The 23,545-nt window shown below is 42.6% G+C and overlaps 1 protein-coding gene across 2 annotated transcripts in view; it reads left to right on the forward strand.

The window, feature by feature from the left end:
• The window catches only part of PIBF1 (progesterone immunomodulatory binding factor 1), a 237,935-nt gene extending 214,704 nt beyond the window's left edge, over positions 1–23,231 (forward strand). For both annotated transcript variants that reach the window (XM_059684820.1, XM_059684821.1), the window contains 2 exons: positions 11,676–11,849; positions 22,944–23,231. In XM_059684820.1, the coding sequence (XP_059540803.1) occupies positions 11,676–11,849; positions 22,944–22,994 (225 nt within the window). In that variant the 3' untranslated portion in view covers positions 22,995–23,231. The remainder of the gene's footprint in view (positions 1–11,675; positions 11,850–22,943) is intronic.
• Positions 23,232–23,545: the final 314 nt, after the last annotated feature.

Below are 23,545 nucleotides of genomic sequence, written 5' to 3' on the forward strand. Positions count from 1 at the left end.
GGTCTCTCTCATCTTCTGGCTCCCCTATAATTCTGATGTTGGTACGCTTGAAGCTGTCCCAGAGGCTCCTTACACTATCTTCGTATTTTCGGATTCTTTTTTCATTTTGCTTTTCTGGTTGGGTGTTTTTTGCTTCTTCGCATTTCAAATCTTTGCCTTGATTCTTGCGCTCCTCTGGTCTGCTGTTGGGAGTCTGTATAGTATTCGTTATTTCAGTCCGTGTATGCTTAATTTCTAGTTGGTTCTTTATCATAACATCGAGGGTCTCATTAGATTCCTTGAGGATCTCACTACATTTATCGGCGGCTTCTAGACAGTTCTTAAGAGACCTTAAAAGTGTGGTTCTGAACTCAATATCCTCCATTGACAGTTTTGTCCTGTTTCTTTGTCTCCGCATTTTTTATGCTTTCTTGGTGCACCCCCTAGTGGTCTTTGTACGCAGTCTTGTTGTAGTTAAGCCTTGATTGTTGTCAGCAATACCGGGGGTGATTTGACCTCCAGGCTAACTGGCTATGAGAGTCAGTTGTGTCTGCAGTGGGAGAGCTTCTGTGCTGGATCTCTAGGGCAGTGCTAATCTAGCGTTTGCCTCAGGCTATCCGGCAAATGGTTCTGCGCCGGTCTTGGGCAGGGTGGGTCCCCGGGGATCTACAGGGTGGGCCGGAGTGAGCAGTTATGGCTGCTCTCAGTTCCGTCCCTAGGGGCTCTGCCTCACAGAGTCCTAGCAACCGCTGCAAACCTCAGAGAGAAAGCTGCCTTCGAGTTCTGACCGAAGCCAGACAGTCCCGCTTCTCCCGTTTGAGTCTGGGTCCCTAGAGACTCGCTCGGATCTGGAGCTCAGAGTCTGAAACTCCCTCCCGATTGAAAACAACAACCGCGCCCTCCGCCGCCAGCCCGCTCCACGTGCACTCCGCTCCTGAGTATTTCACTTCAGCACTGCGCCTCCTCTCAGTCTGGGTATGATATTCTCTTTCCTCCTAGTTGTAGATTTTCCACTCAGCCAGCCTTCCTGTGGTTCTGGATGATGTCCATTCCATCGTTTAGTTGTTTTTTGAAGTGGTTGTTCGAGGCAGCAATCTCCGGCGTTAACCTATGCCGCCATCTTGGTTTCTCCTCGAGTTCAGGTTTTTGTATTTGATAATGTAAAATTCTTATTGAGCACTCTATAGGATAGATGATTGAATTAAATTTACATTTTCTTTTAAACTGTGCATTGTGTTAGATATGATAATGGTATCTTGGTATTATTTTAAAACTTTATCTCTCAAAATTCTCTACTAAAGTGTTTATAAGTGAAGTGATCTGAGATCTGAAATCTGCTTTTAAATATTTTCCAAAATACTGGTAAGGAAACAGATTTAACAGTTTTGACAAAACAATCTGGCAATTCCTCAAACAGTTAAATATGGAGTTGCCATGTGACCCAGGCAATTCCACTCTGAAGTGTACACCCAAGAGAAATGACAACATCCACACAAAAATTTGGGCATGAATGTTTAAAGCAGCATTATTCACTCTCATCGTTGATGTTTCTATCTCTCTCTCCCTCTCCCTTCCTCTCTGAAATCAATAAAAATATATTTTTTAAAAAATATATATTTTATTGAGTTTTTACAGAGAGGAAAGGAGAGAGATAGAGAGTTAGAAACATCGATGAGAGAGAAACATCGACCAGCTGCCTCCTGCACACTCCCCATTGGGGATGTGCCCGCAACCAAGGTACATGCCCTTGACCGGAATCGAACCTGGGACCTTTCAGTCCGCAGGCCGACGCTCTATCCACTGAGCCAAACCGGTTTGGGCAGTAAAAATATATTTTTAAAAAAATAAAAATAATTAAATATGGTAAGTTTTCACTTTGCGTTGCCTCAAGTAGAAGTGCTACATAGAATTACCTGACTTGTTAGTCATGAAACTTTGGTATTGCTATATAAAAGCACTTACATTTAACCTGCAGTGGAGCACATAGTTTGCATTATACTTGTCAGAGCTATTTTCATCAAGAAATGCCATCTATGTGTCCCCTTGCCAACATCTTTGCAGAGTTTACAACTTTCAGCAATTTATTGGCATGAACTATGCAATACTGTTAAGCAGCTGCTCTGAAGTTGAGCTGTTTTAATAAGCACCACTCTATGCAAATAGGTTATATAAATGGCCAAGCCATGTGCTTTTGGATTCAAGACAGCAATATATCTCTTTCATGGAAATTATTTGTACAACAATCATCATCATCATTATCATCATCTGAAAGTTTCATAAGAAAGTTCTTGCCCTCGACTTCTTCAAGTTTGAAGAGTAATTATTTTACTACAGTGTTTCTTGTTTTGTTTTGTTTCAGTTTTAGCCTAAGTTTCAATTATATGATTAAAATTAAGTCTACAATTATTAATTTTAATGAGTGGTTCATTAATTATTGAAGTTACTGTAATTTTCCTATGTATTTGATATGCTAGAATTATAACACATATACTATTAGCTTTTTCAAAATGAGTATAAAGGCATGTCAGAATTAATGAATATTATTGTTTTTTAAATCACACACTTAGTATACCATTTGTGCTTAAACTATTCATATGCGTAAGAAGCTTAAATAAAACACCTCTGTACATGATGATGAAAAGGAAGTAATAAATTTTTTTGACATTTCACTGTATTTTAGTCACTAGGGGCCCAGTGCACGAATTCATGCACCTTGAAAGAACTGTGGGCCATGAGGCTGCTGTGAGCACAGGGATGAGTCACGGCCCATCCTCCACGCCCCTGCCCGGTCCCTCCCATTTCAGCCCCCAGTCCCCTGTCTGCTGGTAGCCCCACTCCCGCTGCCGCCGCTCCCATACACTGACAGCCCCTCTCACACCCACTGATGGCACAGAGTGATTGGGGCTAGCCATCAGTGGTGCAAGTGGAGCCATTGCCAGCAATGGGTGCGAGAGGCAGCTGCTGGCCCCAGTCACCCCTCAGGAGAAGGGGGAGGTGGAGAAGCCCTCAGGGGCGATTGGGGCCAGCAGCCACTGCTCACCCCCGCTGATGACACTGAGCAATCAGGGCCGGCACCAGCAGCGAGTGCAAATGGCGGCTCCAGCGCCAGCAGCGGGTGTGAGCGGGGCCAGCGCCAGCAGCAGCTGTGAGTGCATGGGAGCAAAGAATTTTCAGTAACCACCAGAGGCTCGCCCCATGACAGTGACCAGCACCTGCCTTTGGTCTGGCACCCCTACTCACCTGCTCCACTATCCCTCCATGGCCGATGCCCGCCATGTTCCACACTCTGCCGCCTGCTGCCAATGCTTACCATGTTCCACACGCACCCTGGTGGTCAGCGCACATCATAGCAACCGGTTGTTTGGTTGTTCCGCTGTTCGGTCTATTTGCATATTAGGGTTTTATACATATAGATGTTTCTAAAGCCAGACCCTCCTTTGCAGCTGGCAGAGTCTCTCAGGTCTAATTGGCAATCAGAACATAGCATAACACTATTGATCTTGTAGGTTTTATTAATTTCAGTTATGTGTGTTATACCAGACAGATCTGTATAGGCATCTTACTTTTTTAAAGAGCTGCTTCATATATAAGTGTCTATAATAGCCCAGCCCTTCAGAGAGTAATTTGAATAAATATTATCTATTTTCTGTGAGTTATCCTAAAAGTTTTAAACAGACTGACCTCATAGTTTTAAAAAAGATTATTATTTACCTAAAATGTGCTAGCAGCATTTTGGCCAGCCATAAAGCAATATACTTCTCAATAATCTTAATTTTGACATTTGAATAACTAATGGGAACTTTCTACTTTAAGGGCAAGTGTCCCATCAATCAGAATTTGTACCTTAAAAAAAAGGCAGGTCTTCAATGGAATTGATAGTGATATAAAATGTTTGATATAAGCACTACTTGTATAAAATAAGATTATCTGAAAATCATGCCCTGTAATTTTTTAAAATAAAAGGTCAATTATGGTATAAAAAAGAATAAATGAATATTATTGTAAATCAGACTGTGTTATAGAATAGTATTTAAAGGTGTCTAACAAGTGATAAAAAGAAAAAGAGGATTGGGCATGGTGCTTTTTCAGTATTTGAATTTTACAATGAACAAGTAATGCTTTATAATTTTAAAAAAACAGGAATTTTAAAATGTATTTGGAGAAATGGCTTCAAACCTGCTGAGTGATTTGCTGGGGATAGGCTAGAACTGTCCAAATGAAGAGGCTCTGGATTAAGACATTCCACATTTTTCCTTTTGGAGAAGAGAACCTATATTCTGCCTGAGGACCCTAGAGTGAAGTCTACTAGACAGATTTTCTTGTCCACACGTACAGATATTGTACTTTTTCATTCGGATGAATGGCCCATAACAGCAGAAAAAAAAACATTTAATCTGCTCATTCATTCATAAGTTGGAAGACACAATCAAAGACCATCAGAAAATGCAAGAAAATTAGAATAAGAAAAAAATCAGAATAAGCAGGGAAACTCCCCAGAGGAAACAAAAGAAAATTCTGGAGCAGGAAAGAACTTACAAAGTATTGTAATTAGTTTCTTCAGAAAGATTTGAGAAAGTAGTCTTTTCATAAAACAAGAAACAGTGGGAGACTCAAATGGCACTAGGCACTTTGGGTTCCATCTAGTGGGGATGGAGTGGGGTGTTATATCTCAGGACCCAACCCTGATGTACCACCACAGAGGTGTGGGTTGGGTTGGGCAACCTCCCCTTTGAGGAACCTCAGGGTTGGTTTAGTGGCTGTATCAAAGGTGGTACGGCCTCATGCTCACTCTGGCTTCTGGCTTCTTCAGGAGGTTTAAGCTTGGCTGGGTGCAGAGATGGGGGAGAAACTAGTAGTGATTTCCCCTTTTACAAAGCCTTGGGATTATAGAGAGCCTGCTTTACCCCAGAGGAGCCTCAAGTTCATGGAGATGCTGATTGTATCTGTTGCTGCAGTCTTTTCATTCAACCCTATCTGGAGAAGTGCTCAGAGCCCTGGGTCAAGTCAGAAAAAGACCTGAATTATCAGCCCCCAAAAGATAACCAAACAAGATTAAAACACAATTCATGTAAAAAGAAATAAATAAATAAACAAACAAACAAACTAATAGTGGGGGTAAAAATTTGTGATATTTTAAGATTTTGCTAAAATCATAACATACAATGAAAATCATGAAGTTACTGTATTAAGTAAAATGCCAGTAGAAGGATGTGAGCAAAAGTCAGTGAATTCTTCTAAGACTTAAAAAAGGTAAAAAGATGGAAGTTAAGGAATAGCTAAACAATATAGAAGATTACAGAGAGAAAAAAAATACGTTGAAAGATACAGGAATCAGCTTGACATCAGAGTTCTCAGAAATTTGACTTTGGAACAGAGAAGTAATCCCATCCAAGTTCTGAAAGAAAGCACAATACTTCCTTCCACAGTACCCTCTCTTGAAAACATACTAGACTGTATGCCATCAAATAACAAAAAGAGAGATGCACGAAATAATGGAACTTGCCAAGATGTGCAATAAAAATAAATTTCAGAATTACAGCTGTGCAGCGGTCTTAAAAACAGTCAAAATTGATTCCTGTAAACATTATGATTAAGAAGCTAGATATTCTTAGGTAATATTTTTTAAAGAGCATATATTATTTCATCCATTAAGGGGGAAAGAAGAAGAAGAAAGAGGAATAAGTATAAGAAAGTCAAGATTGAAATAGGAACTAGAATAAATGGCATGATTTTGAGCCCCTATCTCTAAGAATATAGCCAGAAAACACTTCAATCATAAAATATTAAAATAGTAGAACATTGGTGCATGAATGAATAAAAAGACCATTGGAATAGAGTTTAAAAGTCCAGAAATAAACCATATATTTATGGTTGTTTAGTATATGGTAAAGTTAGCATCTCAAATCAGTGAGGAAAAATTTGTCTATGCAGTGCCTAATGTTGTTATTACAGAACTAGGGGCCCGGTGCACGAAATTCGTGCACTGGGTGTGTGTGGGGAGGGGAGTGTCCCTCAGCCCAGCCTGCCCCCTCTCACATACTGGGAGCCCTCAGGCGTTGACCCCCATCTCCCTACGATCGCCTGATCGGCCCCTTGCCCAGGCCTGACGCCTCCGCCAGAGGTGTCAGGCTTGGACAGGGGACCCCCATCTCCCCCTGATCACTGGCTCTGGCCCCCGCCCTGGCCTGAGGCCTCTGGCCCAGGAATCATGCCTGGGCAGGGGACCCCCATCTCCCTCTGATCGCTTGCTCCACCCCCCACCCAAGCCTGACGCCTCTGACCCAGGCTTCAGGCCTGGGCAAGGGGACCATCCTATCCCCCCAATCCCCGGCTCCGCCCCCCACCCAGGCCTGATGCCTCGGCCAGAGGAGTTGACCCTCATCACCCTCCGATCACCAATCACCGGATCGGCCCCTTGACCAGGCCTGAGGCCTCCGGCAGAGGTGTCAGGCCTGGGCAGGGGACCCCCAGCTCCCCGCGGTCACAGGCTCCGCCCCTGCCCAGGCCTAACACCTCTGGCCTAGGCGTCCGGCCTGGGCAGTGGGGACCCGCAGCTGCAGCGGCCCCTTGATCGTGGGCTCCGCTTTAGGCCCAGGCAAGGGACCCCTAGCTCCCAGGACTGCCAGCTTCGACCGTGCCCAGCTCCCATCGCTGGCTCCACCCCTACTTCCTGCTATCACTGGCCAGGGCGGCAAAGGCGCCTGATTCTCCGATCATGGCTGGGGGTCAGGGCAAAGGCGGCCCCAGGGCCGCCTTTGCCCTGCCCCCCAGCTCTTAGCTCCCCCCTGGGTTTCCGATCACTGTCAGTGGCAGGGGGCTTCTTTCTGCTTTCCCTTTCGCCTCCCTGCATTGTGCCTACATATGCAAATTAACCTCCATCTTGTTGGCAGTGAACTGCCAATCTTAGTTGGCAGTTAACTGCCAATCATAGTTGGCAGTTAACTGCCAATCATAGTTGGCAGTTAATTTGGATATAGCCCTGATTAGCCAATGAAAAGGGTATCGTCGTACGCCAATTACCATTTTTCTCTTTTATTAGATAGGATAGCCATGGGGGGAAAGATGTTCAATCCACCACACTGATCACCAGAGCCCAGGATAAACTTGAAACAGATCAAAGATCTAAATGTTTGAAAAAGAAAAGAAAAAGAAACCATAAAAATAACTTGAAGAAAATTGAAGAAGAACCATGGAAAAGGCTATAAAGTTGGAAACTGACATATTCAGCTACATCAGAATCAGAAAGTGCATAGCAAAAAAAAAAAAAAAAAGTGTAAATAAAGTCAAATAAAAATTAATTGAAAAAAAGCGCCATTCATGTTACAAAGGGCTGATATCTCTAACATATAAAGAGCTCCTTGAAAAGTGTAAGAAAATGACCAATCACCCAGTAGAAAAGGAAATATCCTTACATATATGAAAAGCTATTCAACCTCACAGTAGAAGAAATGCAAAATAAACATACACAAAAACTTATCAGTCTGGCAAAAATCCAAAAAGGTAACACAAGCATACATTTTATCAATTAGGAAACTGAAGCTCATTGAACCAGAGTAGATTGTCTGTATTTACACAATTAATAATAGAGTCAGGAATGGCTGTGTATTTGACTTCTCACCCAGTACTAACATATTTCCACTACATATGCTTGGCTTTCTGTGTGTTCAGTAGATGATGGTATTTTGGATACTATTTGATCTATTTGATGTTAAAGTGGGATTTTCTGTTCTCAAATTTATCATTAATATGAAAGGGATGATCTATATGATCAAACATAGTAAAACTGAACAAGATTGTTCTACATTTTATTTTCGTACCCATTGTATTACCCTAACAGGAATCTTACAGAAACTTGTTGCTTTTGAAATGTTCCTTACCTGGGTTTCACAAACCATGCTAGCACTGTTTAATACTATCAGTGAACAAAAGTAGTGCCTTGAGCCTGGCTAGGGTGGCTTGGTGGTTCAGCGTAGACCCATGAACCAGGAGGCCAGGGTTCGATACCCAGTCAGGGCACATGCCCAGGTTGCTGGCTCAATCCCCAGTGGGTGACATGCGGAAGGTAGCCAATCGATGATTCTCTCTCATCATTAATGTTTATATCTCTCTCTCCCTCTCCCTTCCTCTCTGAAATCAATAAAAATATATTCAAAAAAACAAACAGTGCTTTGACAGCACCCTAAGTTTGGGTGATCCTCGTCTGGATAAAGCAAAGACATTTGATTTCTCTTCTGTCTCCTACTTCAGGGACCATCTCTTTCCTATAACTGTTCCTATACCAGTAGCAGAGGGAAGCCAAAGAGAAACAAAAGATGGTCTTCTCTAGAGCACTTAGGGGTCAAACCCTTTGCCTAGCACACATGCAACTTCTTCCTTTTCTTCTTCCTCGTGCTCATTGCCTCCTTTCTCCCCCCTGCAAGTATGATCCCCTTTTCCTTATTTATCTGTAGACTAGAGGTAGGTAGGGGGGAAATAATCTTTTCCTTTTTTAAAACCTTCATACCAAGATAAAAAAAAAAAAAAAGTTATGGCCACTAAAGGGAGGTTGTTTCAGGTAGAAATTTTCTTTGGCTGTGCCGAGAGACTGTCATCTCCCTTTCCCTTCTACTTCTTGTAAGTAGAACAGGAGCTGAAAGCTGCCATAATACCAGGGATGTTTAACATTACTGGAAATCAGTGATCATTCACTTCACTCTAGGGGAGCATATAAATGAAATAACATACTCTTGAAAGCAAAAAGAGCCTTCAAAAGGCTCAAATATTGGCCAAGTCTGAGATGTAGCCATCCTCATTTGCATTGGCCTAGCCAACCCCAGTACTGCAAAAGGAGAAAGAAGATTCCAGTGCCATTTCTTCCAGCTCCTCGCTTGGCCCTAAGATTTATTAAGCTCCGTGGCTTAAACTCAACAGCTCTGTTTTTAAATACCCACTCAAGCTAGATGGTTCTAAATAGAACTAATGACAGCCAGAAAGAAAAAAAGGCCTGTGGGAACTTGCTCTGACACAGAGCTGATGTCTATAAACAGATTAGTAAAAGGGAGCAGAACATCTTTCTATCACCGTAAGTTTGTGTCTTGGCATGAAGATGAAATAAACAGCCTCCCACTGTTCTACATATAATAAAGGAGAGTTTATTCTGTCCTCTGTCCATATGCTTGTGTTTGATTGGATCAATTTAGTGATTAATCATAAATATCCACTAAGTAATGTTAGGTGCTAAAAGTTCGACTATAGAGAAAAATAAAAGACAAAATAGACTTGGAAGAGGGAATGAGTGAAAATTTTTTACCTGAGTTCCTTAACAAGTTCAGATAATAATTCTTAGTCCAAACAGCAACTGGGTAAAGCTACCTCCATTTTTCATTTGTAAGACAATAGGGAATAACATGATTACATTCTGAAGATGTTTTCAACTTATTATTTGGGCTGCTGATTAGTAAGCAAGAAAAAAAATTTGGACTCTTTTATTTCCTCCCATCTTCATATAAGATTTCAGAAGGAAATTGTATAGTTTACTAGTAGAAAAAGTTAAATGCCTAAATAATTTACTCAACAAACATGTAGAAAAATTATAGTGGAATGTAACTATGCCAATGGTTCCCAAATTTATCTGTCTTTAGAATCACCTAGAGATCTTTTAAAATGTTCAATGCTGAGGTCACTCCCCAACCCAATTATTTTACAATCTCTGGTAGTGAGACACAGGCTTCAGTTGTTTTTGAAGCTCCATGGGTGACTCCAATGAGCAGAAAAATGTAGGAACCATTAGACTATGGGATGACATTTATTGTTTATCATACTAAAACTATCAGTGACAATGTGTGTCATGTATCCTATTGTTCATTAATATGCTATTTTATCCTATCTAATAAAAGAGAAACATGGTAATTAGCATACGTCCTCTACCCTTCCCATTGGCTAATCAGGGCGATATGCAAATTAACTGCCAGCCAAGATGGTGGCCGGCAGCCAGGCTACTGACACGAACAGGAGGCTTGCTTGCTTCAGTGATGGAGGACTCCAATTGTCCCCGGACTCCAAAGTTCCCCGCCTGCCGCTGCTGGGTTCTGAGCTGCTAAGAAACATTGTTAGAAATATAGAAGCTAAACAAAACCCCAGAAACCTGTTTTCAGTCAGCTGGGATCTCAGAGCTGGAGTCGCAACAAAGTTTCAAATACAGAAAGTAAACAAAGCCAGAAACCTGCTTTCAGCAGTGAGGTCTCACAGCTAAAGCGGGCTCTCAGCTCCAGTGACAGCCATAAATCCAAGAATAAAAAAAAAAAAAAAAAAAAAAAGGAAAAGAGCGGTTGGGAGCTTCAGTCATCCACCAGCCTGAAACAGCCCTCAGCCCCTCACCCAGACTGGCCAGGCACCCCAGTGGGGACCCCCACCCTGAAGGGGGTGTGACCAGATGCAGACAGCCATCATCACCTCACCCAGGCTGGCCAGGCACCCAAGCGGGACCCCCACCCTGATCCAGGACACCCTTCAGGGCAAACCAGCTGGCCCCCACCCGTGCACCAGGCCTCTATCCTATATAGTAAAAGGGTAATATGCCTCCCAGCACCAGGATCAGCGGAGCCGCGAGGCCTCCTGGCCCCTGGAGCAGCGTGACAGGGGGCAGCGTCCAAACCCCCTGATCACCTATGGCTCTGTTTGTGACAGGGGAAGGCACCCCAACCCCCTGATCGGCCCTGCTCTGTGGGTGATAGAGAGTGGCGCCCCAACCGCCCCCCACGGGCCCTGCTCTGTGTGTGACGGGGTAGAGCTATAACCTCCCCATCGGCCCTGCCCTGAGTGTGACAGGGTGTGGCGCCCCAACCCCCTGATCCGCCCTGCTCTGTGTGTGACAGGGTACGGAGCCCTAACCCCCCTGATGGGTCCTGCTCTGTGAGTGACAGGGGGCAGCACCCCAACCCCCTGATTGGCCCTGCTCTGTGCATGACAGGGGGTGGCGCCGCACCCTCCCCATCGACCCTGCCTTGAGTGTGACAGGGGGCGGTGCCCCAACCCCCCAATCGGCCCTACCCTGAGCGTGACTGAGGGTGGCATCGCAACCTCCCGATCTGCCCTGCTCTGTGCATGACAGGGGGCGGCGCCCCAACTCCCCAATCGGCCCTGCTCTGAGCCTGACCAGGGGCTGCACCTAGGGATTGGGCCTGCCCTCTGCCACCTGGGAGCAGGCCTAAGCCAGCAGTTCGTTATCTCCCGAGGGGTCCCAGACTGCGAGAGGGCACAGGCCGGGCTGAGGGACCCCCCCCCCCCGAGTGCACAAATTTTTGTGCACCGGGCCTCTAGTATAGTATAATTGTTTCAACTGTTTCTATTCCAAGAATAAAAATAAGTGCTTTGTGGGGGGGAGGCGTTGGGGTTTTTTTTTTCAATCTTTAATTTCTTTATTGATTAAGGTAATATATATGTGTAAAAATAAGTGTTAATGTCCATCCTTATTAGTCTACTAGAGGCCCAATGCATGAAATTCATGCAAGAGTAGGCCTTCCTTCCCCTGGCTGCTGGCACCGGCTTTCCTCTGATGCCTGGGACCCGGGCTTCCCTCGCAGCCCCAGCTTCGTCCAGAAGCTTGTCTGGAACGGTGTCCAGAAGGACGTCTGGTCTAATTAGCATATTATGCTTTTATTATTATAGATGTGCTGAAATCATACTTGCTGTTTTCTTCTATTTTCATATATCAACAGGAATTGGCGGCAATGAAGCAGATTCTCACTAATATGCGCAGTCAGTGTTCTGAGGACAGGTTACTTCTTACTAAAACGGAATCAAAAAATGTGACAGAAAATCAAAAATCAAAGATTTTGAATGTGCCTAGAGAACATGAAGATAATATATTTATACCCAAACCAACACTCTTTGTAAGTACAAAGAAAAAAGAAAAAACAACTTAAAATTTTAATCTCTATTTTTCACTAAATACATTTTACTTAAATCTCTTTGCCTCTTGTTCATATTGGTTTTAAACTAATTTTAGTAGTTTAATGAAAGGGCCTAGAAATATCTGTATAACTGGTATACATATTCAGAAAAGGGAAGCTTCAATAGGATATTTATATATCCTATCTTATAGCTAGTAATTAGGTTTTATAGTTCTAGTTAATATGTTGGACTTGCCCAGAAATTAACCTTAATCTCAAATTTACCTCAAGTCTCCAGGGACTAATTGTAGGGGAATCAGGAAAACATGTTTATAAATGTTTATTTTATATAAGAATTGCCCAGCCAGTATGGGCCAGTGGTTGAGCATTGACCTATGAACCAAGAGGTCAGAGTTCGATTCCCAGTCAGGGCACATGGCCCGGTTGTGGGCTCCATCCAGAGTGTGGGGCGTGCAAGAGGCAGCCAATCGATGATTCTTTCTTGTCATTTATGTTTCTGTCTCTCTCTCCCTTACTCTCTGAAATTAATTTTTTAAAAATACATTTTTTTAAAGAATAAAAGATATGCAAAGTATCATCCAGCACCTTTTATTTGTAAAACAGTATATCTTTCTGTTTCCTCATGAAGTATGAAAACAATCATATTAACATTAAATGGAATGTTTATATTAGGTAGAAATGTATATGCACAGAAATTAGTTAAAGAATAAGAAATTAGAACAATTTGAAAGTGATGTTTTAACAAATAGTAGGAATAACGACAGAAAGGCAATAGAATCAAAATAGTAACATTATTAAATATTACACTGTACTTTAGCATGGTTTCCCATGCATGCTTTAATTTCTCAGAAGAAATATATTTGCCATCTGAACATAGAGACTTGAAACCAGATTGTAACTGTGATATTCTGATTTAGTGAGTCCTCAGAATCTTATTCTTTTTAAACTCCCTAGATGATTATAATAATCAGTCAAGTATGAGAGCTTCTGATCTAAGCTCTTTCATTATACATTCAGATAATGCTACTCAAGATCAATGAGGTGATTACATAGTTCAAACTTTTAAAGTAAAAAAGAAGTGGCCAGCCGCAGTGGCTCAATGGTTGAGTATAGACCTATGAACCAAGAGGTCATGGTTCGATTCCCTGTCAGGGCATATGCCTGGGTTGTGGGCTTGATCCCTGTAGGGCAAGCATGTCAAACTCAAAGGCTAACACGGGCCAATAAACAAGGTTTAAGTTTATGTGTGCTGCAAAAAAAACAAAAGCTTCAATTTTCAAAGATACATAGGTTTATTTTGATAGAGACATGCTGACTACAAAGGGCTGAAATAAATGAGTAATTGTTAACATAAAATAATAGAACATTTTAATAAAAATTGATATTTTTTTCTTGAACATTAACTTACCAGACACTGAATAGCTACACAAATTAATAAGCATAACGCAAATAAGCCTATTTTTCTTGTTCTCCGAAAGCGAAATATTTCCTGTTGCGCACAACAAACAAGTCAGTCCAAGACTAATGGCGTGGCAATCGGCTGCTAAAATATTCGCTGCTGGTATTAGTGGAGAGAAATGGTGCACCTACATGTAAGGCGCATAAGGAAAATGAATGCAACATGATTATAGTAATCAGTCATTAACGAACATTGTAGTTCCTTATTTTGTTTTAATATATATTTTATTGATTTTTTCACAGAGAGGAAGGGAGAGGGATAGAGAGTTAGAAACATTGATGAGAGAGAAACATCAATCAGCTGCCTCCTGCACACTCCCCACTGGGGATGTGCCCGCAACCAAGGTACATGCCCTTGACCAGAACTGAACCTGGGACCCCTTGGTTCGCAGACCGATGCTCTATCCACTGAGCCAAACCGGTTAGGCTATAGTTCCTTATTAATAACTAGGGGCCCAGTGCATGAAATTCGTGCACTGGGTGTGTGTGGGGGGGAGTGTCCCTCAGCCCAGCCTGCCCCCTCTCACATACTGGGAGCCCTCAGGCGTTGACCCCCATCACCCTCCAATCGCAGGATTGGCCCCTTGCCCAGGCCTGACGCCTCTGGCCTAGGCGTCCGGCCCGGGCAGCGGGGACCCGCAGCTGCAGCGGCCCCGCGATCGTGGGCTCCGCTTTAGGCCCAGGCAAGGGACCCCTAGCTCCCGGGACTGCCAGCTTCAACCATGCCCAGCTCCCATCGCTGGCTCCACCCCTACTTCCTGCTATCACTGGCCAGGGCGGCAAAGGCGCCTGATTCTCCGATCATGGCTGGGGGTCAGGGCAAAGGCGGCCCCAGGGCCGCCTTTGCCCTGCCCCCCAGCTCTTAGCTCCCCCCTGGGTTTCCGATCACTGTCAGTGGCAGGGGGCTTCTTCCTGCTTTCCCTTTCGCCTCCCTGCATTGTGCCTACATATGCAAATTAACCGCCATCTTGTTGGCAGTTAACTGCCAATCTTAGTTGGCAGTTAACTGCCCATCTTAGTTGGCAGTTAATTTGCATATAGCCCTGATTAGCCAATGAAAAGGGTAGCTCGTACACAATTACCATTTTTCTCTTTTATTAGTGTTGATTATGTATAACAAGATACTGTAAAAATCAAGTTATGAAATTTTTATCAAAACGCCTCTTACATACCGTTATATTGGCTGGGCCGCAAAAATATTCATTGTGGGCCGCATGGGCCTCTAGTTTGACATGCTTGCTGTAGGGGGCATACAGGAGGCAGCCAATCAGTGATTCTCTCTCAACATTGATGTTTCTATCTCTCTCTTCCTCTCTGACATCAATAAAAAAAATTTTTTTAAGTTTTTTTTTTTTTAAATATATTTCATTGGTTTTTTACAGAGAGGAAGGGAGAGGGATAGAGAGTTAGAAACATCGATGAGAGAGAAACATCAATCAGCTGCCTCCTGCACGCCCCCCATTGGGGATGCGCCCACAACCAAGGTACATGCCCTTGACCGGAATCGAACCCAGGACCCTTCAGTCCGCAAGCCGATGCTCTATTCACTGAGCCAAACCGGTTCGGCAATAAAAATGTTTTTTAATTAAAATTTTTAAAAGGACAGAGTTACAATCTAGAGTAAATAAGGGTAACTGTTGTAAGAATCTATATGACAATAATGGAGACCAAGCTGACAGGATGGAGAAAACAGGCAGCCTCAGTTTACCAGCCTGGATACAAGGCAGCTATACGAATTTCTGCAGCTGCGTCTGTGGATCTTTTCCTCTAGTGATACATCAGCTTCTTTTTGTTTCTCTCTCAGTCTCTGGTTATTTGTATTTTCCACTTCCTCATTAACTTGCTCATGGCTCCTTCTCCTGAGACGTTTCTGTGTACCTTCCCACATCTACTCTCTTAACACCTAGTCCTCCCTGTATTTTCCTGGAGCAAGAATCTAATTGGCACAGCTCATCCTTGTTGGGTGATACACTTTGTGGCCAGACTTGTGACGGGTATTAGCCAGCCTACTGAATGGCTGCCATTATAGTGAGCAGGGGTCACATGGCACCAAATAAAGCTGCCCAGGGCTGTTTATTCACAAGGATCATTGCCAGGCAAGATTTTCTTAGAAAGTTGGCTGTGATTATGACAGACGCTCTGATGAGTCCCTTATATTACAATCTATAGGAAGAAAGCAGATGGAAGACGTAGATGTTAATGGGAAACGTGGGGTCGGATGAAAACCACAAGATACAGCCAGAGACCTAGCCTAGCACCCTCTGGGATCTGTTTTGCTGATCCTTCTCTGTTTTAAGCAATGAACTATTTCTTCTGACCCTGACCTCCCATATTTCTGACCTTAGGTTGTAACTTGATTCTGATATCCTGAAATCCTGACTCTAACTGGTACAGAAGTAGTAGTAAGATTTCACCAGTACCTCAAGATAAGGTTATGCAGTGAGAATGAAATGAAGAAGAATCAAAATATTAAGTATTAATTGGGTAGTTTTATTTCCTTCTTTGCGCTTATCTATTTTTCTACAATAAACTTTATTTCTTTTATAAGAGAAAATGTTTTAAAAGAGGTACGAGTTCAGCTATGTCCTTATGAAAACTGAGAGATAATACTGTAAAATGGTCAAATCAAGACTATGTGGTGATAATGCAAAATTAGCCCAGCCAGTATGGCCCAGCGATTGAGCTTCGACCCAGAAACCAAGTGGTCACAGGTTCGATTCCCCAGTCAGGGCACATGCCCAGGTTGCGGGCTCAATCCCCAGTAAGGGGCGTGCAGGAGGCAGCTGATCAATAATTCTCTCTCATCATTAATGTTTTTATCTCTCCTATCCTTCTCCCTTCCCTCTCTAAAAAAATTAAAAAATAACTGAAGAAGAATAACAAAATTGTTACATGAAGTGCCAGCTTATGGGTGTGAAGGATAATCTTTTTAATATGCTAATATTAAAGAAACACTACTGTTTAAATAGGTTAAAGAGTGGAATTACAAAGATAAAAACCAGTTAATTGTGTACATGAATTGATTTATTATGCCCAATTGATTAAACAGTCATCTATTAGGAGTCAGCAAATTTTTCTTTAAAGATCTAGACGGTAACTATTTAGGCTTGTAGCTACATACAATCTCTGTTGCATATCCTGTTTGTTTCTTTGTTTTGGTTTTTTTTTAATGTCAAATCCATTCTTAGCAGGCAGTCCAAACACAGACAGACCAGGGGCCATAATTTGCCAAGCAGTGATCTCACTTAGGCTCCTTGCTCAGTACTAATCAAGAGCTGGTAGAGGCTGAGAAGCTTCCAGTATCTAAAACTTAGGATAGATAGTGCCTTACTGATAAAATATTTAGAAATGAGGAATATGCATCTCATGAGAATAAGAAATCAACTTTCCAAAATCACTGTTATCTACGTTGGAATTTATTTGAATTTAGCAGTGATTAAACATAGATACTGAGGTAAATGAGAAACCACTGTGACATAGTCTATTAACAGGTCACCTGAATTTAAGACAGTCATATCACTGAAGGCAGAAGTTTATCTAAAAAGATTGAGCAGATCAGTGAACTTTAATTCATACAGCAGACTATACTACTTCCCTGTTTTACTGGTTATTGTCACTACCACTGAATAATCCCAGTGTTACTGAGAATGATAAATACTGCCCGCCATGCAGGGTGGTGGTTGTCCGATTATTGGAACCATATTGTTGTGTTACTGTAGAAACATTTTCTTTCACATTATGTAGGGGAAACTCTTGAATGTAGACTCTCATGAGACTTTATGTCCAAACTTATATAGAACTGTGAGGCTTCTGTCATAGCAGACCAAAACAGCATTCATTCATTTATTTATTCAAAAAATGTTTATCGAGCACCTCCTTTGTGCCAAGCATTGTTCTGGGCAACAAGGATATAAAGATTTTTGCCACATTCTCACATTCTTGTATGGCTAAGAATTACTAAATATTCAAAAATCTAATTGTACTTAGTGTCAAAATTATGGATATTATAGGGATCTGCCACTAAATTCTTTATTATTGTATGTCATCAACACTAATAAAAGAGAAAAATGGTAATTGGCATACGACGATACCCTTTTCATTGGCTAATCAGGGCTATATGCAAATTAACTGCCAACTAAGATTGGCAGTTAACTGCCAACTAAGATTGGCAGTTAACTGCCAACAAGATGGCGGCTAATTTGCATATGTAGGCACAATGCAGGGAGGCGAAAGGGAAAGCAGGAAGAAGCCCCCTGCCACTGACAGTGATCGGAAACCCAGGGGGGAGCTAAGAGCTGGGGGGCAGGGCAAAGGCGGGCCTGGGGCCGCCTTTGCCCTGCCCCCCAGCCATGATCGGAGAATCAGGTGCCTTTGCCGCCCTGGCCAGTGATAGCAGGAAGTAGGGGTGGAGCCAGCAATGGGAGCTGGGCCTGGGCATGGTCGAAGCTGGCAGTCCCAGGAGCTAGGGGTCCCTTGCCTGGGCCTAAAGCGAAGCCCACGATCGCGGGGCCGCTGCAGCTGCGGGTCCCCGCTGCCCGAGCCGGACGCCTCAGCCAGAGGCGTTAGGCCTGGGCAGGGGCGGAGCCTGCAACCGCGGGGAGCTGGGGGTCCCCTGCCCAGGCCTGACACCTCTGCCGGAGGCCTCAGGCCTGGTCAAGGGGCCGATCCGGTGATTGGTGATCGGAGGGTGATGAGGGTCAACTCCTCTGGCCGAGGCATCAGGCCTGGGTGGGGGGCGGAGCCAGGGATTGGGGGATAGGATGGTCCCCTTGCCCAGGCCTGAAGCCTGTGTCAGAGGCATCAGGCTTGGGCGGGGGGTGGAGCAAGCGATCAGAGGGAGATGGGGGTCCCCTGCCCAGGCATGATTCCTGGGCCAGAGGCCTCAGGCCTGGGCGGGGGCCAGAGCCAGTGATCGGGGGGAAATGGGGGTCCCCTGTCCAAGCCTGACACCTCTGGCGGAGGCGTCAGGCCTGGGCAAGGGGCCGATCAGGCGATCGGAGGGTGATGGGGGTCTACGCCTCTGGCCAAGGCATCAGGCCTGGGCAAGGGGCAGAGCCAGCAATCGAAGGGGTCTGGGGGTCCCCTGCCCAGGCCTGATACCTGGGCCAGAGGCATCAGGCCTGGGCTGGGGGCAGAACCAGTGATGGGGGGAAATGAGGGTCCCCTGCCCAGGCCTGACGCCTCTGTCAGAGGCGTCAGGCCTGGGCAAGGGGCCGATCCTGCAATTGGAGGGTGATGGGGGTCAACGCCTCAGGGCTCCCAGTATGTGAGAGGGGGCAGGCTGGGCTGAGGGACACTCCCCACACACACACACACACACACACACACACACAGTGCACGAATTTCATGCACCAGGCCCCTAGTTAATATATAAAGCACTTAATTTTTAAAATGACAGTAAAAATAAATCTATTCATTTAACTAACGTTTATTGAACAATATGTTATGACTCTAAGGAATACACAGTTTATTGAGTGACTGATTCAAGTAAACATTTATAAGAATGATATAACAAGTTAAGTGTTGAAGGCTTTAAGTTCTTAAAAGGAACACCAAAGGAAGCCTGGATGTATCAGGGCAAGCTTCTTAGAGGAGGCGATTTTTGAGCTGAGTCCTGAAAAACAAATAGGAGTGAGCTCTTCAGGCAGAGAGAACATTAAGTGGGAAATACTGCTCATAGTTAGCACTTAAGGACTAAGTGTTTTCTGCATACATTTGCTCATTTTATTCCCTCAACACCCTCTGATGTAGGTTACTGTATCAGACAAGTCCCCGTACCAAATAGATGTCACGTTCTGAAGGGACTGTTGACAAGCATCTGGAAACCACGTGAGGGGGAACATTTCAGGACTATTGCTGGCGCTATTGTCACTCCTAGGCCTCCAGGTGCAAGGCGAGGGATCGGAGCCTTCTTATGGAAACTTTGGTCTCCTGTAAGGGAATTTAGCCACTGCTAAACATGGCCAGGCAAAGAAGGAGCTCGGGAGTAAACATCACAGTTTCTTTCTCCTCCCACCTACAAGCCCATTGACTAAACCTATTTCAGAAACCAGAAGACACCACTGACAGCCTCCTGGGCACAAGAGCGGGTGGACAAGGATGGAGAATAGATCTGAGGGTACCCAGAATATCCAGCACAATTATTTTTTATTATCTCCATACTAGAGGCCCGATGCACGACATTTGTGCAAGAGTAGGCCTTCCTTCCCCCAGCTGCCGGCACCGGCTTCCCTTTGGTACCCAGGACCCAGGCTTTTCTCACAGTCCTGGCTTCATCTGGAAGGTACTCCGGAAGGACATCTGGTCTAATTAGCATATTATGCTTTTATTATTATAGATTACACAAGAGATAACTGAGAAGTCATCAACTTCCCCAGGTTTGCAAATGAATGGATGAAGCCCGTTTCATCCCAGAACTTGTTCTTTAACCACTGTGCTGAACTGTGCTCAAGCCACAAACATCAAAGGAAGTGTGGCATTCGGGTACCTACTGGGGCCAGACACTTTCCTGAGTGCTAAGATAAACATGAAACAAAATAAACCCTAACTTTTTAAAGGTTAAGTGTCAATATCCAGGAATTGTTTTCCACTGCTAGTTCAGTGGCTTAAGCAAATTGTTCAGTCTCCCAGATAAGCATTAAAGGCCTAATATGTGGCCCTTTGGAGTCATCAGGGAACTAAGTTACTTCTGCCTTTCTCTTCAGCCATCCTTGGTGTGTGGCTTCTGTCCTCAGATTCACAATATGCTTGCTGTAGCCTCAGCCATCACATCTGCATCGTAAGCAGGAAGCAGAAATGGGGACTATACCATCTCCCTCCTAAAAGCGTTTCCATAAGTTCTAACCAACATCCTATTGGCCAGAACTTAGTCACATGGCCATACTTAGTAGCAAAGGAGGTTGATTAATGTAGTTTTTACTTGGGTGAGCCCTTTACTCTTGTAATAAAATTAGAATTCTCTTATTAAGATGGGGAAAGTAGATATAGGCCGGGCAGCCAGCAGATTTTGTCACAAAGTCTTAATTCATTTTTATATCCCCATCACTTAAAACAAGGAACTGGCACATAGTAGGTGCTCAATTAAGTGCTATTAAACCAATCTCAACTACAAATAATTTAGTTGATGTAGGATAGTGTCAAGAGACAGGATTAGAGAAGTGTGGGCCAGATGCTAAGGGGCCCTGTATTCTAAATTGAAGTAGTTAAAACATGACAGTGAAAGTGAGGTGCCCCCACAGTAACCTAGGGATAGGAACATGCATTAGTCCTGTGGGAGCAGGCTATAAAATTAATTTTAATCAAAGATCTGAAAAGTCCATTTAGGAAGTAGAAATGCAGTTAATCCTCAGAACAGAGGTACACTTGTGGCAAATCTACTTCACTAACACATCTGAAGAAGAATGCACTGGAGGGAGGGTGGTCTGCAAGGGACCAACACAGATAAAAGGAATAGAAGAACTATCTGCCATTGAATTCTTGTACTGTCCTTTGGAGTTTTAAGGTTCCTTTTTAATATCAAAAGTTTTATTTAGCTTCTTCCCAAACACACATAGTAGTAATACAACTTTTAGTTTCAGTTGACTGAGAAAGTGGAGATGTACAAATTCTGTATACCCTTTGCTATAAGCTGGACGATCTGTAACTTGGTGTGTAGAAGTGGCTTTTAGGTTTGTTTTTTTGTCCAGGAGCCACAATTAAGAAAACCATTTTACATCATGACTTAGTGAAGATCACAGTTTCTCAGAGCACAATTTAACCCCTACAATGGCAAGGTACTCTGATATTTTGTATTCTAGTCTGTGTGATGTTTTTTCTTTCTCAAATCTGGTCTTAAAATGATTTCCTTACCCATGGATTGAGAAGCTACAGTTTTCTTTCCTTCCAGTTTTATTGAGGTATAATTCAAGAGACCTACAATTTCACCAACACTGGTCTTTCTGTGACTGTGATTGTGAGAATCTTAGATTATTGTTGACTCACCTTTCTTCAGTCACCCAAACCTCTCAATCTGATTATAAGAGAAGTACGCAACTCCCCAATTTTACTCTGATTTTTCTTTATGGTCTGTGACTTAGTTTAAAATTTTTTTAAATAAGACTGGCAAAAGTAACAGGCATTTCTGGCCAAAGGACAATTACATTTCTCATCACCCAGTAATAAACTAGCATTCAGCTCAGCTACCTTTGAATTAATTCTCTTGGTAGACAGCACCTGGCCTTTCCCTATCATGGAAATTTCTTTCTCCTTTAATACTAAGGACTTTAGACTTTTATTTCCAAGAAAGAACTCTGAAGTATTTTAATGCATTTTAGAAAGATAAGCTTGGACAGATCATGGACTATGAGTTGAACAGAGTAGAAGAGAAAGCCAAATCAGAGTTAGGAAACTCTGGCAGGAATTAAGCCAGAAATGATAAGAGCCCAAGGTAAGCCAATGGGGTCAAGATAGGAACAGAATGAGGAGTTTAAAGGATATTCAGTAAAAGGTAGGGACTATTTAAAATGGATGTAGCAAGTGAAAAGAAGGAGAAATCTAAGATGAAAAAGAAAAGAACATTTCTGGTTGAAGTGACTGAGCAAAGTCTAGTACCATTTACCAAAAAAAGAATATGGATGATTGAGGGTTCGTTTTGACATACTGAATTTTAGTTGCCTGTGGGGAACACCATGTAAAAGCATTTGTAGCTCAGGTTAGAGCTATGGTATAAAGGTGGCAATACGGGGAAGGGGGGTGGAATTTGGTGGTAACTGAAGCTGGCTTATTTGGTGGTCATTGAAGCTGCCCAAGAGCGTGGATAGGCCAAGAGGAGCTGACCACTGATGTCACTTCCAACATTTTATGTATCAACTATGGCATAAAATTATAAAAAACATAAACTTATAAGTATCATACTTACCTATGTGCCTACATACATATATGTATATATATTTAGGAATGTAGTCCTTTATAATTTTAAACAGATGGAAGTGGAAAAGCAGTAAGCTTCATATTTAACATATTGTCATATATAAACGAATGCTACACGATTATAGTAAGCTGTTTTGACTGCCTATGTAGTGCCCTGTATAAGGAGTTCTGAACACTTTGTTCTGTAAGTCTACCTCCTTTGCCTTTTTGTTACTACTCTGTACAGCCAAGCTCTTTGTACACTGGGATGATTGAGCAGTGAACCCCAGAAGTACTGTGGTAAATACTTAGCAATTCAGGAGATCCAAAGCACAGTGATTTGGATCTAGTCATTATTTAATAAATATTTATTGAATGAATGAATGAATGTCCATATATATAGATAGATGAGACTGATAAAAAAAGAAGCTGTGTCCTTGATTTTTTTTTTTTTATAATTCTCTTTCAAAGTAGAAACAATTCATTTGATACTCACTTGAGCCAGAAAACACAGATGTGTATTTTTTCTACAGACATACCAGGTGGGAGATTATTTCTTACAAAACATAAAACCTTTGTCCCTAAAGTATCCTTCTGAATTAGGAAAACTGATTATTTACTGTAATCTTACATAAAAAGCCCCAATGCATATTGGTACAGAGTTCTATGAATTGCCTTTCTTACCCTCCTAGTAAACATTTTACTTAATTTTCTCTTTCTTTTTAACAGACCAAAAAGGAAGCACCCGAGTGGTCCAAGAAACAGAAGATGAAGACCTAGGTTTTAAATGGATTTGCTATATCGTTATTTACTCCCAAATTCTTTTTCTGATGAACAAAAAGTTTATCTTAATCATGTGCTTGCCATTTTTAAAACAATTAATATAAAATTTATTTTCACTGAATGTTAAATTACCAGATTTCAGCATAATAATCAATATGTATAAAATGCAAACAATAGTATACTTTAATACTTGGTTTTATCTATTTTGTTACAAAATAAATGTACTATAGACTGATAAAATTTGCAGCTTTCATCATTTTTGAGGTTTTTTAAATTGTGTGGCTCATAAATGTACAGCTGTTATATTGTTGAATACATTTTCTAACAATACAAATTTCAAGTTTAAATATCATAACACAAATACCAAAACACCTTCCATTTTTTTAAATTAAGAATTGCTTATGAAATCTATTAGGAAGCCCTTCAGGTGCTCAGTAATGGTGGTCAGATATCATGTATCTGATATTATATTAACCAATAAAATCTGGTAGAAACTTTGTTATTTCCCCTGCCCAGGTCAGGTAGCTCAGCTGGTTAGAGAATGTCCC

This window comes from Myotis daubentonii, chromosome 2 (assembly GCF_963259705.1).
Source record: "Myotis daubentonii chromosome 2, mMyoDau2.1, whole genome shotgun sequence".
NCBI lineage: Eukaryota > Metazoa > Chordata > Mammalia > Chiroptera > Vespertilionidae > Myotis > Myotis daubentonii.